Source organism: Schistocerca nitens, chromosome 7 (genome assembly GCF_023898315.1).
Source record: "Schistocerca nitens isolate TAMUIC-IGC-003100 chromosome 7, iqSchNite1.1, whole genome shotgun sequence".
In the NCBI taxonomy this organism is placed as follows: domain Eukaryota; kingdom Metazoa; phylum Arthropoda; class Insecta; order Orthoptera; family Acrididae; genus Schistocerca; species Schistocerca nitens.
Window position 1 is genome coordinate 319,586,355 of NC_064620.1, and position 20,420 is coordinate 319,606,774.

General features: G+C 40.1%; 1 protein-coding gene across 3 annotated transcripts in view; it reads right to left on the reverse strand.

The window, feature by feature from the left end:
- LOC126194751 (multidrug resistance-associated protein 1-like) overlaps nt 1–20,420 on the reverse strand; it is a 368,141-nt gene that overhangs the window by 170,170 nt on the left and 177,551 nt on the right. For all 3 annotated transcript variants that reach the window (XM_049933026.1, XM_049933028.1, XM_049933027.1), the window contains exons 14-15: nt 1,968–2,167; nt 1,579–1,755 (exon numbers count right to left, since the gene is read on the reverse strand). In XM_049933026.1, coding sequence (XP_049788983.1) covers nt 1,579–1,755; nt 1,968–2,167 — 377 coding nt within the window. The remainder of the gene's footprint in view (nt 1–1,578; nt 1,756–1,967; nt 2,168–20,420) is intronic.

Genomic DNA, 20,420 nt, shown 5'->3' on the forward strand with positions numbered 1-20,420 from the left:
TGGCCCAAGGACAATAGATACAACAGTAAAGAGTTGCAGCCAAAAACAGAAGGGCATTGTTTAGGATTGTCCCATGTTTTGTAATTCTTATCAAGCTTCTTATTTATTCTCTGTGATAATTTAATGGAACACAGAAAATTGTTTTTAAGAAGCCAGGTTGCCACAGTCTACACCTTAATGGGAATGCAGCTCCCATTTTATGTGTTTTCAGTTAGTGTCACCTTTTTTGATCTGTCAGAACAGCTTAAACCTATTTTAAAAGATTGAAAATTGACACCTGCAAAACAGCAACAAACAAACTGACACAATGGGAAAGTCTGGAATGTTGTTTAGAACTACAAACTTTGCAAAAAAACTTAAAATATGAAGTAGAAGATCTCTAGGAAAAGGGATGGGGGGTTGACCGTAGCTAATTTGGCATCATAGAGGGAAATACTGAACAGAAAAGAAACAAGGTGCGAAAAAAAAAGTTTTTTTCAAAGTCAGAAATATTGATCGTATGCTCAGAGATTTTTCAATATCAATTACTTAGAAAATGTTAAAAATTGCAAGAAATTGAACATCAGAAGCACTAGACAAAACTCCAAACGAATATATAGTGATGCACCAAGTTCCAGTCTCTTGAACTACAGAGTATCACAAATCCTTCGCTGGAGTTGTTAAAACAGCTGAGCCCTCCTGTGGGGAATGGCTTCAACATATGGGCAGAAATGGTAGGACACTCTGCTAAGAAAATGTGTAATTCATTTCACACACAAGTGTCACCATCATGAAGAGGTCACTGGGGAATAGTTTCCAGATGCAGCTGTAATTGACTGAATATTATAATTGAAGTGCAGTAAGCCAGCACATGGTAGATACAAGTTCTGCTGATTTTATCAACATTAGTTTGACAATGATGAACTGAAAGTTAAAAATTTCAAATAGACAGTTGTTTCAGAACTAACACATGCAGAATATTAGAACTACAATTTAATTAGTAATAAACTAAACACTTTATCAATGAAATACATAAAGTAATTCATTAAAACTCCTTTATTGAAGAGATAAGAGAATTTCAAACTATTAAGCTGTAATAACAAATAACTAATCTTTGCAACATTTCATTAAAGTTGTAGCTCCCACAGAAAGATAAATTATAACTAATTCTGAAATAATGTTGAAATAATTATTTTGTAATTGTGCTATAGCACAGATGACTTTAAGATGAGACAAGATTCAGTCATCCCTGACAAATCAAATGAACAAACTTATGTGTAGAACAAAGGTCTTACAACCACAGAGAGTAAAAAGTTCTCCAAATTACTGAGGCATAATACTGAAGTGCTATAAAAACTGCAGTCTTTGTATGGAGAGGTACATGCTTAAACAACATGGTGATATGTATGTATGTATCATTACATTTAGCTTACTTTGACTGAACGAAATGGAGTCATTATTGCTATGAAATAGAATGATTATATGTCATACCATTTCATATACTAACAAAATATGAATGAAGAAATAAGTAAGACAGAAAATCAGCATTTTTTTTTTGGTCTCTCCCTGAGGTGATCCTGAATTTCAAATTATTCTTACCTTTTCTCCAATTTCTGTCTGATCACCACCTGGAAGCATCTGCAGATCTGGTTTAAGGGCACATGCATCTATTATTTGTAGATATGAGAACTGCTCTAGGGATTTACCAAACAAAATGTTATCCTTCAAAGTGGCATTCTGTATCCATGCCTGCTGTGGTACATAAGCAATTGAGCCCTGCAATATTGACAATTTTAGAGTTATGTTGCAAATAAACAGCAACTGTAACACAACAAGCCTTATTCTTTGCCAGTAGCTTATAAAACATTAATGGTATAGCTAAAATGAGAGAGCTCTGTAGATATTTATTTTGACACATTAAAGTACAATAACAACTATGTGTAAAGCAAATTTTTTCACATAATTTTTTATTAAATGGTAACATTTACCTTGGTGTTAACCCTGCCAGTAATCTTGTCCATTTCACCAAGAAATGCTGATATCAGTGAACTCTTTCCTGAACCAACAGTTCCAACAACAGCTACCAATGAACTTTGTTTGATATGCAGATTAATTTTTCGCAATATTGGATTTTCATCAGGGCCCCAGCTAAAGGTACCATTTTCCATGACAAGAGGATATTCTGCCACTAAAAATGCAAAAGAAGAATTTAATGAAGAAACTTACATCTACTAATTACAATTCTAATGAGTGCTGTTAGTTATGAATTGAAGTGGAAAGCACACTGCTGTTGTTGTTCTTGTGGTCTTCAGTCCAAAGACTGTTTTGATGCAGCTCTCCATGCTACTCTATCTTGTGCAAGCCTCTTCATCTCTGAGTAACTACTGTAACCTTTGTCCTTCCGAATCTGCTTGCTGTATTCACCTCTTAGTCTCCCTCTATGATTTTTACCCTTCACACTTCCCCCCAGTACTAAATTTGTGGTCCCTTGATGCCTCAGAATGTGTCCTACCATCCAATCTCTTATTCTGTTCAGATTGTACAACAAATTTCTCTTCTCCCCAGTCCTGCTCAGTACCTCCTCATTAGTATGTGATCTACCCATCTAATTTTCAGCATTCTTCTGTAATTACATTACAAAAGCTTCTGTTCTCTTCTTGTCTAAACTGCTTATTGTCCATGTTTCACTTCCATACATGGCTACACTTTGCACAAATACTTTCAGAAAGAACTTCCTGACATTTAAATCTATACTTGACATTAACAAATTTCTCTTCCTCAGAAAGGCTTTTCTTGCCATTGCCAGTCTACATTTTATATGCTCCCTACTTTGACCATCTTCAGTTATTTTACTTCACAAATAGCAAAACTCAGCTCCTACTTTAAGTGTCTTATTTCCTAATCTAATCCCCTCAGCATCAACTGATTTAATTCAACAACATCCATTATCCTTGTTTTGCTTTTGTTGATGTTCATCTTATATCCTCCTTTCAAGACACTGTCCATTCCATTCAACTGCTCTGCCAAGTCCTTTGCTGTCTCTGACAAAATTACAGTGTCATTGGCAAATCTCAAAGTTTTTATTTCTTGTCCCTGGAATTTAATTCCTACTCCAAACTTTTCCTTTGTTTCCTTTACTGCTTGCCTAACTACTGCTTCCCTTTTTTTATGTGTTGACTTATAACTGCATCTGGTTTCTGTACAAATTGCCAATAGTGTTTTGGTCCCTGTATTTCACCCCTGTCACTTTTAGAATTTTGAAAGAGAGTATTCCTGTCAACATTCTGTACTAATTCCATAAATGTCAGTTCATATTTCCTTAACCTGTCTTCTATGAGAAGTCATAGGTGTTCCTACATTTCTTCAGAATCCAAAATGATCTTCTGCGAGGTTGGCTTCCACCAGTTTTTCTGGTCTTCTGTAAATGATTTGTGTTAGTATTTTACAACCATTACTTATTAAACTGATATTTCAGTATTTCCACATTTGTCAGCAACAGCTTTCTTTGGAATTGGAATTACTATATTCTTCTTGAAGTCTCCAGGTATCTCACCTGTCTCTTACACCTTGCTCACTAGATGGAAGAGTTTTGTCATGGCTGGCTCTCCCAAGGCTATCAGTAGCCCTAACAGAATGTTTTCTACTCCTGGGGCCTTGTTTTAACATATGTCAGTGCTCTGTCAAATTACTTGTGCAGTATCACATCTCCGTTCTCATCTTCATCTATGTCCTCTTCTGTTTCCCTAATATTGCCTTCAAGTACATATCCCTATATACTCCTTCCATCTTCCTGCTTTCCCTTCTTTCCTCAGGATTAGTTTTCCATTTGCACTCTTCATATTCATACAGTTGGTTCCTTTTCTCCAAAGGTCTCTTTAATTTTTCTTTGTGCAGCATCTGTCTTACAACTAGTGAAATATGCTTCTACATATTTGCGTTTGTCCTCTAGCCATTCCTGCTTAGCACTTCCTATCAATCTTATTTTCTACACGTTTGTATTCCCTTCCAGCTGCCTCATTTATTGTACTTTTACATTTTTCTCCTTTTATCGATTAAATTCAATATCTCTTGTGTTACTGGAGGAGCTCTACCAGCCCTTGTCTTTTTACCTACTTGGTCCTCTGCTGCCTTCAATATTTCTTCTCTCAAAGCTACGCATTCTTTGTCTACTGTATTCCTTTCCCCAATCCTTGTCAGCCATTCCCTAATGCTCCGTCTGAAGCTCCCTACAACCTCTGTTTCTTTCAGTTTATCCAGGTCCCATTTCCTTAAATTGATACCTTTTTGCAGTTTCTTTAATTCTAATTTACAGTTCACAACCAATAAATTGCGGTCAGGATCCACATCTTCTCCTGGAAATGGTTTGCAATTTAAACTCTGGTTCCAAAATCTCTCTTACCATTATATAGTCAATCTGAAACCTTCTGGAATCTCCAGGCCTCTTCCATGTATACAACCTTCTTTCATGATTCATAAACCAAGTGTTAGCTGTGATTAAATTATGCTCTGTGCAAAATTCTACCTGTTAGCTCCCTCTTTCATTCTGTTCCCCCCAGTTCATATTCACATACTATTTTTCCTTCACTTCCTTTTCCTACAGTTGAATTTGAGTCCCCATGAAAATTAAATTTTCATCTCTGTTAACTATCTGAATAATTTCTCTTATCTCATCATATATTTCCTCTGTCTCCTCCTCATCTGTGGAGCTAGTTGACTTATGAACTTGTACTACTATGGTGGGTGTAGGCTTCATGTCTATATTACCTACAATAATGTGTTCACTATGCTGTACATAGTAGCTTACCCGTGTTCCTATTTTGTTACTCATTATTAAACCTATTCCTGCATTAGCACCATTTGATTTTGTACTTATAACCCTGTCTTCACCTGACCAGAAGTCTTTTTCTTCCTGCCACTGAATTTCACTAATTCCCATTATATCTAACTTAAACCTATCCATTTCCATTTTAAAATTTTCTAACCTACCTGCCTGATTAAGGGACCTGGTATTCCATGCTCCAATCCTTAGAATGCCAGTGTTGTTTCTCCTGATAAAGACATCCTCCTGAGTAATCCCTGCCCATAGATCTGAATGGGGAACTATTTTACCTCCATAATATTTTACCCAAGAGGACACCATCATTTAACCATACAGTTGAGTTGTATGTCCTCGAGAAAAATTACGGCTGTAGTTTCCCCTTGCTTTCAGCTGTTCACAGTACCAGCACAGCAAGGCTGTTTCGATTGATGTTACAAGGCCCGACCAGTCAATCATCCAGAATGCTCCCCACACTTCATTGTGGTTGCACCTACTGTACTGCTATCTGTATCGCTGATGCATGTAAGCCACCCCATCAATGGCAAGGTTCATGGTTCATGGGGAGGAGCATGCTGTTATGAACAATAAATTATGAAAAGCTATAACTGAAGCCCCCTCATGAACCACGCACCTTGCTAAGGTGGGTGGCTTGCATGCCTCAGTGATACAGATAGCTGCACCATAGATGCAATCACAATGGAGGGGTATCTGTGCAGTGGCCAGATTTACGTATGGCTTCTGGAGAGGGGCAACAGCTTTTTCAATAGTTGCAGGGGCAATGGTCATGAAGACTGGTTGATCTAACCTTGTAACATTAGCCAGCTGCTACTGCAAATGGCTAAAAGCAAGGGGAAACTACAGTAGCTCTTTTTGTCCTGAGACATGCAGCTCTACCGTATGGTTAAATTGATACACTACTGTAAAATTTTCCAAGGGTAAAATAGTCCCACAGCTAGACCTTTTTTAGGAGCATATCATCACCAGAAAAAACAAAACTGGCATTCCGTAGGTCAGAGCTTGGAATAGTAGGCTCTTTAAATTGGGTACATTAGAGATTTTAAAAAAGGGGAAAGATAGATTGAAATTGGAGTGGAAATTAGGGAAGTGTGGTGGCAGAAAGTACATGGCTTCTGGTCAAGTGTATACAGTGTTATAAAAACAAAATCAAATAGGGGTGATGCTTAAGTAGGTCTAGTAATGAATAAGACATTAGGAACACGGGTAAGCTAGTATGAAGAGAATAGTGCTGCACAACAAATAAGAACATGCATAGGGAATTCTTGTAAATTTTGTGCAGCTATGGCTGGAAGGTAGGTAGTTAAGGGACCGATTGTGACAGTGGAAGGCAGGCATGGCCCACGTTAATATTTAGCAAATGATTCTGCGAGGCAGGTTTATGACACCGTTCATGGGCAAGAAGGCATGGTCCAGCATGCACTGATACAAGTGTGAATTAATCACTGTAGCACAAGGCACTGACATGCAGTGAAGAACCCATATGTTGCAGTTATAACAGCACCTAGTGAACTTTGTGTAGGGGCCAAAGCAGGCTGAGGAAATCTGACATTGTAATTATTAAAGTGTGCTCCACTTGTGTCCTCCAGAGGAACTGCATCAGAGGCATAGGGAAAAGACATATAAATAAGCGAGCCAGTAGGTTCAAATCAGACAGTCATGTTGCCATTCTGTCCTCATCTAGAACTGGAGAGAATGATGATCATTTAAGTTGCAGACCAACCTCGACAACCCCTGGTGATGGATATCCATAACCAACTGGACTGTTAAAACTGCTGTCAAAATCCACTGCATGGACACACCACAGCTGCAGCAGGATAGGCCACACCCTAGAGCTGCACCATGTGACAAGTAAGAGGAGTACTCCCTCTGATCTCTGGGTGACACTGTCTAGCAGACTGCAAGCTGCCATCTGCAGGGCCAGGTTCAGAGCAAGAACTCGTGACCTCTCGGGTGTAGGGCTGGCTGCGGTCACTGACCACGTTGTCCTGGATAGATGGCTGGAGCTGCTAAGGCTCATTACAGTCACAGAGGATGGCTGTTTCCCTTCAGCACTGTACATGGGGTCCACAAGTTGCACTTGAAGGAGCAGTCAGAAATGTCCCAGTCCAACACATTCAGTGGCCACCTAGCCATGGTGTGAGTAGGAGCATTATATCTGGAAGGCTGTGCAACCAGGTGTTGAAGCAGCAGATTGTGGCACTGGTGTGTTGCTGATCCATGCATCAACACTGTGCAACGCCATCACTGGGATCAGCAAAAGGCCGGCTGTGAAACATGAATGCCATAAACTCAATGACACACTTACCGGTTTTTCTCTCCATGCTTTAGTGTGAATCACACCTCTCTCCCAAACCATACCTCTCAGTCATTCTTAAATATTACAATCCTTGAACTCTGGGTGTTGTAACAATTTGGTGTCAGGAAGTTGTTGTTTCACTTTCCAACACAATACTTTGTGGCAGAAAACGTTTGTCAATTTCCAACACTACATTTTACTGAGAGAGTTGGTTTTGGTGAGTGGTAAGTGAGACAGTGGCAGTTGATGTAGGTACCAGCTCAGCACAATGTGGGGCACTGAGTGTAAGTTCTATTTATATTATTTTTGCTGTTTGCTCTCATTGTCAGAGTTAGTTGTGTGAGCTAGTGTCATGATGTTTAGGGTTACTTTTGTGAAGGCACAGGGACCTGTGAACTTATCTTTGTTTAGAGGTAATGGTGGATGTGATAATTTAGGACCAGTGAGGTGTTCACTTTGCAATTTCTCTGGGCATGAGGTGCAGTATAGCAGAGCTGTAGCAGCTGTTTTCTTTGTATGTAGGCATAATGGTCATCTGTGTAGTAGTTGTACTGAGTAGCCGGCCGCGGTGGCCGTGCGGTTCTAGCGCTGCAGTCCGGAACCGCGGGGCTGCTACGGTCACAGGTTCGAATCCTGCCTTGGGCATGGAAGTGTGTGATGTCCTTAGGTTAGTTACATTTAAGTAGTTCTAAGTTCTAGGGGACTGATGACCTAAGATGTTAAGTCCCATAGTGCTCAGAGCCATTTTTTTGTACTGAGTACAGATGGGCAATAATTCACCAGAGGAATTAATTTGAGATTATATTTTTCATGTGGGGTTAAACAGGGGTTTGTGTTTGGTCTTTCTTTTAAGAAAAGAAAAAAAAAATCAGTGGAATTAAGGTGGAAGTAGAGCACGTAAAATGGTGGAAATACATGGTACTGACTCAGACACAGTTGCTGCTTTAAACTCAGCAAATGCAAGCATGAACAGAGCAATTTGAAGGTGTGAAACAGAGAAATTTTGAAAATAGTCATGAGTTAGAGTCTCGTAAAGAGTCATGATCAGTCGCATTCAGAGTCACAGGTAAGTAAGCCTGGACTGAGAGCTCCTTCTGTTCCATGTGACCCAATGACCCAGTCATAGTCACACTGATTAATGCCTTTTCAGGCAAGGCAATGGAGGACATGCTACAGGAGGCAGAAAACAATGTGGTGGATGTTTTTCTGAGGGGTACATCCACTGAAACGTCATGGAGGGTACAGATGAACAATCCAAAGGACTTAAGAGGAGGAAGAGGAGGTTTGTGTTTAATGTCCCATTCACAATGATGTCACTGAGACAGAGCACATGCTTAGATAAGGGGAGGATGGTGAGGAAAAACCGCTGTGCCCTTTCAAAGGAACCATCCTGGCATTTGCCTGAAGCGATTTAGGGAAATCATGGGAAACCTAAATCTGGATCAGTAGACGGGGTTTGAACTGACATCCTCCTAAATGTTAGTCAGCTCTTAGGATGCAATACTTATAGAAGAGATGGTCATGGCCACAAACCAGAGAGAGGTGCACTGCCCATTCTGGAGTAAAGTGTTATAGATGTGATTGGGAGGGGCATGTAAGGAAGCAGTGCAAGCAACCAGAGTGCTACATGTGTGACATAGTGGGCCACCAGGCATTTGAGTGTAGAGGTAGGAACAGTGGAAAGCACTGGCAAGGGAAGGAGCTGTTAAACACAAATAGGATTGCTTCAACCATAAGAAGGCAGTCACGACAGATCATAACATGGCATAAGCTAGTTCACAGAAGGAATGCAGCTTTGTGGGCTTAGTGAGCAGCAGGAAACAGAGCTTTTTGGTGTACACCAGACTGAATGTGTCCGTTATCACTCTGGACATTGTGGAAAAGCGGAGACTGGCGCCACCATGGGAGGTTGGCGATAATAGGGTTGAATCATTGGGTACAGCAGTATTGGAGTTTTCAGTCTGGAAACTAAGTTCAGTGAACATATGGAGGTGTTGGTATGCCTAGGCAAAGCTTATTCAGTGACTCTTGGGCTAGACTTTCTCAACAAACATCATCTAAGACCAATATTTTGCAAAGTGGAACACAGTGGGACTTTGTTACAGCTGGAGGAGACAGCTGGAATTGAGACAATGGTGCAAAGTTCAACTATCATTGGGGTGAGACCAACTAAACTGTGTACATTCTCAGTAAAGATCAATCAGCAGAATAAAATACTGGCAGGTACAGGAAAGTTAGTGTTGTTTTCAGTTGATACCAATTTGCTGAGGGAAACTTTATATGTGGATGAATCACTCGTAGGCAATGAAGAGTTGGATAGTTCACATTGTTTTATCCACAGGAGTTCAGCACACATGAGTGACATTAATGGGGAACAGATGATTCCAGTTAGTATGGATAACTCAGTGGAGTAAAGGTGACTCTGTCAAAGGGTGCAAAAATAATCACTTTGGAAGTCTTGGAAGATGAGGACTTCGACAGATCAAGCCTAGAGGGAAGCCACAAGCAAACTGTCGTCACAGAACTGTTATGAGAAAAAGTAGATAGTTTGAATGGCAGTGATCAAATGACTATGGAGAACTTGTTGTTGAAATTTAAGGATCTATTTTATGTGAATGGAGGGTTACTGCCAACCCCACTGATGTAAAATCACTTACTGGCAGGGGATAGCCCACAAATTTATATGAAACCATACTGTATAGCAAAGCAGCTGCAAACATTGGTAGAAGACTTAATTAAACAGCAGCTATGGGATGGGATCATAGAACTGAGTGATAGTCTCTGGAGCTAAAATATTGTCATCATTCCAAAGAAATCGGCAGACGGGTCATGAAAATACAGATTTTATTGTTACTACAGAAATCTAAACATATGAACCATTTTGGATGCTTATCCAACCCCAAACATCACAGAAACTTTGGATAATCTTGGTCAATGTCAGTTCTTTACAAGTATGGACCTCAGGAGCAGATATCATCATTTGGAGTTGGTGCCTCAAGATAGCTGAAAACAGCGTTTACCCTCTCAGCAGGACATTTTCATTACAAACAAATGCCATTTGGACTGAACTAACTACTTTTCAGTGGTTGGTAGATGAATCACTGAGAAGATTAAAGCCAAAAACTTGTTTGGCCTATTTTCATGACATAAAGCTCGAAGGATTTACTGGAGCATGTGAGACATTTGGATGATGTCTTTAATAGACTATGATAGGCATATTTGACTTTAAGTCTGGACAAGTGTCATTTTGTGCAAACTCAAGTAAACTATCTGGCTCACGTAATTAGTGAGTGTGGTGGACAGACTGATCCTTGTCTTACAGACGCAGGTCAGAATTATCCAATACTACAAACAACTAAGCAGCTACAGTTATTTATTGGCCTCTGTAATTATTATAAATGGTTTGTGAAAGACCTTGCAAAAACAGCCAAATCCTTGAACAAGCTACTGAAGAAGGGGACAACATTACATTGGTTGCAGGAATGACAGGAGGCACTTGAAAAATTGAAAGAAATGTTACAGCTTAAAGTCAAGTGCTGGCACTCCATTTGGGAATGACAGAGCAGAGAGGGCTGTGAAGAAGACATCTGCCAATTGCACGCTGACCAACCCCTCTCCAGGATGACAACATAACAGCAGCAGTCTCTGTGTGAAGAGGACATAAACGCTGCACCCGACTTGCCACGGCCCAGTTCTACAGATGCTCCATGACTAGCAACCTGAATAGAAGAGCCAACTGTATTACTTCACTTGTATTAGGAATTGTATATACTGAAAGGATTTCTTATTTGCATGTCGTCCTTTGCTTGTGACACGTCTGTGTTATTGTCAAAGTTAATTATTGTCATTGTTCATTTTGTAAAAATTCTTATTAATATGATTTGTTTCAATGTTGTCTAGTGATCCAAGAAGGCTGGCTTCCTAGACTCCACATATTTGACATCAAGGTAGGATTCAATAAGAAACATTAGTTTCAGACCCAGTATTGGTTTCTCCAGATTTCAATAAAGAGTTTATCCTTTTGTCTTTTACTTCAAATCAGGCAGTTGATTGTTTTTTGGGACACCAGGTTGATGTGGTCATGTCATGGGTAGTGCTGAAAAGGTGTGTAGAAGGGATGGTTGTGATCTGAGCAGGTGGCCAAGAATTGACAGATATGCAGACATGTGACATGAGTTTGTTTCTGGGGGAAGTAAATGGGACAAGTTGTTGTAAGAAGCTTCTGCCAGCCTGAACATACTTCCAGAGGATGGGTACACATTGATTATATGCTGTATTCATTCAGGAAGTTGTATGGTTGAATTGTTATGAAGGAGGCTGATAGGTTGAAAAAACTCGAGCTTCAGGAAAGTGGAATGAGCAGTAATGGCAGGCTTTTGAGGTAGTTGGGACAGATATTCATCTTCGTCTATGTTTACAGGCTCAATTGCTATGACATTATCATGGAACATACTGTATTGGCCAGAAGGGTACTACCCACTCAAAATTTAATGTATTTAAATGACACACTCAACTCAGAGCTTTTGCAGTCCTTGGACAGAGAAATAGAGTCTTAGCAAGGAGGAATTTTGATGGAACAAATATGGCAGGATGTACACCATTTCTGGGAAGAAAAGGAGCACAAAGTATTAGCAGTGAGCTTATCAGCCACCAGTGTAACATGTTTCTAGCAGGCTTCTGGGTACTGTATTACTAGGTAAGACACAAGAGGGCACAGGCTGCGGATGTGGCAACACACTAATTATCAGTTGAATGGTTGACCAGCATTGGTCAGGAAAGCAATTAGTTTTAAGGTCTTAATTGGTGTATGAAGTATGATAAGGGCTACATGGTAGTAGCAAAGTGTGAGGGGACATACTGTACCATGAATTTGGGCAATTGGTACGTAAATTATTAGAGTAAAGATTGTTGAGTAGGAGCATGAGTTAGGATAAAACTTCCTGGAGAGCAGGAGGTATGCTGCACCATGAAGAAGTCCAGACATGGATTTGGGAATTCTTGTAAATTTCACACAGCTATGGCTGGGATGTAGTAGTTAAGGGACCAGATGGCCGGAGTCACTGATGTGGATAATTAGGAAATGATTCTATGAGGCAGATTTATGATACTGCTTGGTGGCGAGAAAGCATGGTCTGGAGGGCACTGTACACAAGACTGACATAATCAGGGTAGCACAGGGCACTGACATGCAGTGATGAACTGATATGTTTCAGTTACAACAGTGCCTAGTGACCATTTTGTAGGGGTCAAAGTGGGCTGAGGAAAGCTGAAATTCTAATTATTAAAGAGCACTTCACTTGTCCCCTCCAGAGGTACTGCATCAGAGGTGTAGGGAAAAGATGTATAAATAAGCAAGCTCAGAGATTGGAACTGGGCATTCATGTTGCCATTCTGTCCATGTCTAGAACTAGAGAGAATGATGATTGTTTAACTTGCAGCCAACCACAACAACCTCTAGTGATGGATATCAGAGGCCAACTGCCCAACTGAAACCAGCACTAACCTCCACTGCATGGACACACCATAGCTGTGGCAGGGTAGGCTGCACATGGCAGCTGTGCCAGCATGAGGGGCAAGGGGGCTGCTGGCCACAACTCTCTGGGTGACATCAGCTGATGGACTGCATGCTGCCATCCAGAGGGGCAGGGTTTGGGCATGAACTTGTGGTCTTCCATATGCAGAGCCATCTTGGGTCAGTGGCCAAGCTGCACAGGGCAGATGGCCAAAGCTAAGGCTCACTACAACAACAGCAGATGGCTGTTTCCCTTCTGCATTGTTCATGTGGTCCATGAGGAAGCAGTCAGCTGAACCACAGGCTACCGGTGCAGCTAACATATGCGGCAGCCACCTAGCTGTGGCCTGAGTAGGACCACTATATCTGTGTGGTGGGGTGACCGGACACCAATGCAGCATATGGTGGCATTGGCATTGGCACTGACCCACGTACGCATGCCACATAGAACCATCACCAGGATCAGTGAAAGGCCGGCTGTGTACCTTTGATGCATTAAGTCAATGACAAATTTGCCAATGTTTCTCTGCATACTTAAGTCTAAGCCATTCCTCTCTCCCAAACCATACTTCTCAGTCATTCTGACATATTACAAACCCTGAGTTTGAGGGGATTCTAACAATGATGAATGCACGATCATAGCCAAGAGAGACATGAAGCCAACTCTCAACATAGTAGTACAACTTTATATGTGAATATATGTGAACAAGCTTTACAGATGAAGAGATTGAAAGAATGCATGATGACATAAGAGAAATTATTCATGTAACTGAGTGAGACAAACATGTAATGGTACTGGGGCACTGAAATTCACCAGTAGGAAAAGGAAGAGACAAGGAAATAATACGAGAACATGGACTTGGAAGAGGATGAAAGCATAAACTGGCTGGTAGAATTTTGTACAGAGCATAATTTAATCATCATTAACACTTGGTTTTAGAATCATGAAAGAAGGTTGTATATGCAGAAGAGACCTGGAAGCACTGGAAAGTTTCAGTTTGACTATATTGCCAGAAGCTGTGGTACATGCAAAGTGACATCATAGTTGGTGTTGCTGGCTGAGGCCCTGTGTGTTGTCAGTTCAGACCTGACCACCACCAGCTGTTTGGTATTTATCACTTCATGAACATTCTTGGGACATCTTACACTTTTAACAATTGCATATTCTGGAATATTCAATGTATGTTCAATAGTAGGAATCTGTGTCTATGAGTTTAGTTGTGTTGTGCCCCTGCAGTGATGTTCATACAGTTAATAGAGTGCTTTCAGTGTTATGTGCTGCATTTCACTGACAACCCTGTTTTTAGATTTGGTCTTGAGTGTGGATATGATATGACAATGTTTGGTGGAGATACTGCATCTACATCACTATGTCTCCCATTAGGCAACATAAAAATCAATGCTCACACAAACAGGAACAGGAATAAGCAGTATGTCATTCCAAAGGCCCTTTTATTTAGGTGACCAATGTATTCTGAGCCAGCAGTAAGTCAGCAGCACATGAGGCATCCTATAGTCTTTTCCAGAGATACTGGTTGGGACTCAATGAAATATCTGAAATGATCTGATGTAGCTGCCAAATACAATATGCAGGATGACATGTGTGTTTAGTAAATGTGTATTTTTACCTGGATGGCACAGGCCATCAATGGTTCAAGAATGAAGAGAAGATTAATAGCTAAGATAAATTTTAGGCTAATCTGAAGGAAGCATTTGTAACAATCAACAGCAAGCTCTCTTAGCAGATGAACAGCTGAAGAACAGGGACCAATGTCTTGGCAAAATGACAATCATCCATACAGAATGTTTTGACCTTTTGCAACACTGTAAATCTAGATATGACAGAAGCTGTGAATCAAATTCTCCACCATGGCTTTGACTATCTCTTAGTGTGTCCTGAAATGAGCAATGTTATACCAACTATTCTTCCCACAGTGGTATTCCCCTTCCCACTGAACCTACATAATATCCTCATCCATCCCTCTTCAACCCCTTTTCCTAATCTCATGCCTCATGGCTCATATCCATAATAGACCCAGATAAAAGATCTGTTCCATACACCACCATCACCTACTCCAGTCTGGTCAAAAGAGTCACCTATCCCATGAAAGGCAGAGTTGCCTGTGAAATCATTCATGTGATCTACAAGCTAAGCTGCAACCAGTCTGCTACATTCCATGCAACACCACAACCAACAAGCTGTCTGTCTGCATGAATGACCACCGACAACCTGTGGCAATGAAACAGGTGGACCACCCAGTTGCTGAGCATGCTGCCCCATGCAGTGTACTTCATTTCAATGACTGCTTTGCAGCCTGTGCCATCTGTATCCTTCTACCAATACCAGCTTTTCTGAATTGCTCAGGGGGAACTCTCCCTGCAATGTATTCTACATCCTCATAACTCTCCTGGCCTCAATCTTCATTAGTCATTGTCCTTCATCCACTTACCTCCTTCCCTGATTCCCCTCCAGTGCTATACATCCTTCAATTTCACCAGTGCACCCATAGTCTTTTTAGTTCTCTCCTTTTCTGCTTCCTCTCCATCCCCCCCGCCACCACCCTCTGTCTAATAGCACTTTACTGTCCCTCACTCCTAATCTGCTATCCCTCCCTCTCCCGCTCCCATCACATCCTCCTCCTTAGCCCCAAAACTGGGATTGCCTGTCCCATCATGCACCATTGCTTGCAGTCTGGCTTGGGCAGCCAAAGACAGTGCTCATGTATGTATGAGTTACATTTGTGTGTGTGTGTGTGTGTGTGCGTGTGTGTGTGTGTGTGTGTTGTCCAATTCAGAAGACCCTTTGTCACTCGGAAAAGAGCAATTCGAATTCTAAGTGGAATGAGTAGAAATCATTCATGCAGAAATCTTTTTAAAACAAGCAAAATATTAACAGTGACCTCACAATACATCCTGTCCTTTATGTCCTTTTTCGTTAAGAACCAACCCATGAACAACTCCAACAGTGACTGTCATGACTGTGACACAAGATCCAAACACGACTTGCATGTGGATGGAAAAAACTTAAGCCTAGAACAAAAAGGTGCAAACTACTCAAGCAAAAAGGTGTTTAATGCACTTTCTACACACTTAAAAAACCATATTAGTGTAATACCACTGGTTAAAAGTAAATTAAAAGAATATTTTCCGGAACACTCATTTTAATCTCTTGGTGAGTTCTTTGACATAAACACTTCTATATTGTAAGTCATATATGGCACACTGACTTTTAATATTTGCTGTTACCACTTTGTAACTGAACAGGACGACATATGTCAAAATAAAAATGTACTTCACTTCTAGAAAAGTTATAACTTAATATGGAATAATTGTAATTATTACTGTACTGTTTTATACCTCTGTTTTACATTAGCAAGTGTCTAAGCTATTAATTGTTAACATATTTTGTTCCTTTACACATATTGCGGTTTGTATCTATTTGCATCTATCAGTAAGCTACTGTTTTCATGTATAATTATGACTCATTGCACATCCATACAGTTCTCTTATATACTGGTTCTACAGAGCTCAAATAAATAAATAAAATAAATGAATGGTCAAAAGCTTACTTTTCTAGCAATCTTTTCCCTGCATCTGTCTGCAACTCAACATCTCCAATGTATGGTGAGTAGCAATCTATCCTTTTTGTAATATTGTCATTATTCCATCATGGATTTTCCATTGTTTGATAGAAGCAGGCAAAGTCTCATATTTGATGAAAGGAGTCACAGAGGTATTCTTGTAAAGGATGACAGCAACAGAAGAACTCATCAAGTGGTACCAGCACATTCAGGAGATGCAACATAAGGAATCACATGAAAGAGGTATCATCAACTCCCAAATGTGGTCGCTAAGACAGTTGTGGATGACCACCATGAATTTGCCTCTCTTGTATGCCAGGTTGTAAAAGAAGAGATACAGCATTTTATGGCAGCCAGAACTGTCAAACCAAGTATACAAGAGACAAAGGCTATGAACATTAACATCCTCCCTCCCCTGTAGCCTGCTTGAGGAACAATACTGATGAGTGTTAGATGTTCACTGCAAATTTTTGGATGGTTTAAAATTATAAGTGGAGAAAAGACAGACTAAGTGGTCAATAGTAAAACACAATATTTTATTCGGAATCATCCACAAATTACCATCCATCATATAGGGCATCACCAACTGAGTCACAGATAATCTTGAAGGAAATTGAGTAGACGCTGCAAGATGACATCACTGAAATGTCAGAGATTCCTTCATCCTCTCCTATTCCTTCATCCTCTCCTGTGGTCCTTGTGAAGAAAAAGGGTGGCACATGGCATTTCTGTGTTGATTACTCTCAATTGAACAAAATAAAAGAAAGATGTCTATCCATTACTGTGCATAGATGACACCCTAGCCTGCTTAAAAAGAGCAAAGTATTTCTCATCTATGGACAGGGAGATGCTACTGGCAATTCGAAGTTGATGAGACTGGCCAGGAAAATGGCTGTTTTGCTATCTGGATGATACTTTAATTATTTCAAAGGCATGTAAATAACATCTAAGCCACCTGAAAATGGAGTTGAAGGATCTTCAGACAGCAAATCCAAATAGTGCCTCTTCACTACAAAAGAAATTAAAATCTTGTGGGACTTAGGGAATGGCAATGGAGTCTGTCCCATTCCTGAGAAAATATGAGCAATCACAGATTTTCTGGCTTTTCAGCACATTCATGATGTGAATTGTTTGCTCATAAAGTGCTCATACTACTGACAATTCATAAAGGACTTCTGTACCAAGGCATGTACGTCCCTTGCAAGAACTGTCCCACAGAGATGCAAAATTTTCCTGGAATGAGGTGAAAGAACGATCTTGCCTTGTCTTTACGGAAGGAGCTAACATCTTCTCCAACTCTTGTATTGTAAGATAAGAATGCTGAGATAGAACTTCACACTGATCCCAGGAAGAACTACTCTACAACTGAGAAAGAGTGTGCAGCAGTTAACTGGGTCATCAACAAGTTCTGGCTGTATTAATTTGTCAAACAATTCCCCATTGTGATGGATCACTATTCTCTATGCTGGCTGACTAGCTTGAAGGATTCATCAGGCTAACTGGTGAGAGGGGCACTGAGGCTTCAAGAGTATGACATCACAATGGCATGCAAAAATGGACACAAACACAAGGGCACTGACAGCCTTTCAAGGAATCCTTTAGCAGAACATAGCAGTATGTATGAAATTTTAGTCATCACAACATAAAATGACACTGCTGCTGAATAGAGGAAAAATACAGCACTGTTGAAAACCATAGAAGCTTTGAGAAAGGAGGACATGACAATAGGAGAATTCCAGTTAATAAACGGAATTTAGTATAAGAGAAACTATGGTCTAACAAGATGGAAACGGTTGCTTGTCATCCCAGCTCATCTATGGCCAGCTATTCTGAAGTATTTCCATGATGCTTCAACATCTGGTTATGAGGTTTCATGAAGACTCTATACACAATCAGATGCACTTACCACTGGCCACATCTCTACCAATCTCTTAAGATTAAGAGGATGGTACCCGTCAAACTGACGGGTGAGAGTTGTTTAACATTTAAACAGCATGTGTTTTAATTTATGGGTCTTATTTTTCACGATTTTAATGTACATTGGTGGCTTATAATTTCCATAAAAGACAATTGTCTATAACAAAAAATGAATGACCTGGAACATTTTTACCTTAAATGTCTACAACTGATCATTCTGACCAGTGCGATATTTTCTGTGCTTCAAGTCTGTAAAGGACCAATAGTGGATTTTTTTCATCCACTTTGCTTATTTTGTTTCATAATGTGATCTCATTCCCACTCTCTCTTTACATTTTACTCTATTTAGTGGAAGAGGTGACATACTTTAGTTGCTGCTCTATGTCAATATCCTGTTGTGCTCTGCAGAGTTTTAGTTCTCCTCCTCATTATTATGGCACACCAGTGTTTATGTTCAGATGAAGAATAACTTAATTATGTGAACAGTTTGCAGGAGAAGATTCTGAAGGAGAAGATATTTTTGACTGTCAGATACTGGGCATGTAGAAACTGCAGCCAGTGGAACAGTGTGGACTCAAGTTGCACCAGGGCTTGCACTGGAAGATTGGGGCATCACAGTGTGCTGGTAGGAACACCTGGTCCAACATGTAACACCAAGAAACTTATAGTTGCAGGCAGTTACTCAATTCAGGGCAAGTGTTGATAGACAAAGATATTCTACAGAACACAAAAAACTTTACAGAAATCAGAGCCAAGGAATTTCTCCAAGATGACACATAGGTATCTGATATGCTGCCATAGCTGTAGTGTATGAATGTGGAGTGTATGGAGGAAAGGATTTCCCCCTGAAACTTCTCTTGTCTCAATTGGCATTTTTTTCCCATACTATGGGAAGGAATAAGTTTATGGAACTCTTGAGATTTTTGAGATCTGATGACAGATGCACTCTTGCTGAAAGACTCAAGACTGATGGCTTCACAGCAGCTACCTCAGTCTGGATTTCATTTGTAGCTAACTGTATTTCAGAACAATAAAGCAGGTGCATTCATAGCCATACATGAGCAACTCTATCCATGCAAAGCTTTGTGCTGCAATATATAACACACAAGTAATAAACCATACAAGTTTGGTTTGAACTTCTGGCTTGTAGCAGATGTTGGTAGTAAATATACGGTGAGTGGATTTTCTTACTTGGGTAAACAACATATCCGTTGTAGAACATATTGTTACACATCTCATGCAACATTCCACTTTGAAAGGAAGAAATGTAACCTGTGATAATTTTTTTCACAGCCAAACATCTTTCAGGGCAGCTGATGGCCTACACAGGTGTTATTCAATGTCCTACAATTTGCTGGAATCAACACCTACATGCTTTACAGATAAAAAACAGGAGAAAAAATTGTCTGGTGGTGGATGTTTCTTTTCAAATTAGCAGAACTGATCTCTGTGTATGTAGAATCAAGGAAAGGATCTGTTCATACAATCATTGCAACCACTGAAATACATAAGGTAATTGTACAAAAGACCTACCTGATAGGAGGATGCAAAAGTTCAAACAAAACAAAAATCTGTGTGCCCAGTGCTAGAAATTCATATGTGATTCATGTGCTGGAAGTGTTTGCTACATGTGTGCAAAGTGTTCTGACAAAGTCGGTGGCTCTGAGTGAAAAGCTGTCATAGAGAGAAAAAATTTTATTTTCTCATTATTGCTACAGCAATTTGTGTCCATTTTTCTTTATTTTTTGTACTAAATATATGTTTATGACCTGTTAGGGGCTCTAACTGAGTACAAGTAACACAGAAAAAAAGTTATAGTATAAATGTTTAGTTTAAGTTGATTTTGTATTTATAGTGTATTCTTTACTTCAATCTTTTTTATTTCATTAAATAAACTTTCTATATAAATTTTTAAGTGTAGCACATTGGTCCAATAAGCATGACACACTACTGACCTATAAAGACACTATAATCAAGTAACTTAAGAAGTAAAGCTGAAAACAAAGAAGAAAAACTTCATCGGTCAAACTGACCAGTAGTGGTCCTTCTATGTAGTTCATTAATGCCGGTGCTCTTAGTGTTACATGTTATATGGTGAGCCATGGTCAGGAATGCCACTGAAGGAAATACATACCATAATTACCTCTGAGGCATCCAGTACCAATTCTGCACCGGCCGGAGTGGCCGAGCGGTTCTAGGTGCTGCAGTCTGGAACCGCGCGACCGCTATGGTCGCAGGTTCGAATCCTGCCTTGGGCATGGATATGTGTGATGTCCTTAGGTTAGTTAGGTTTAACTA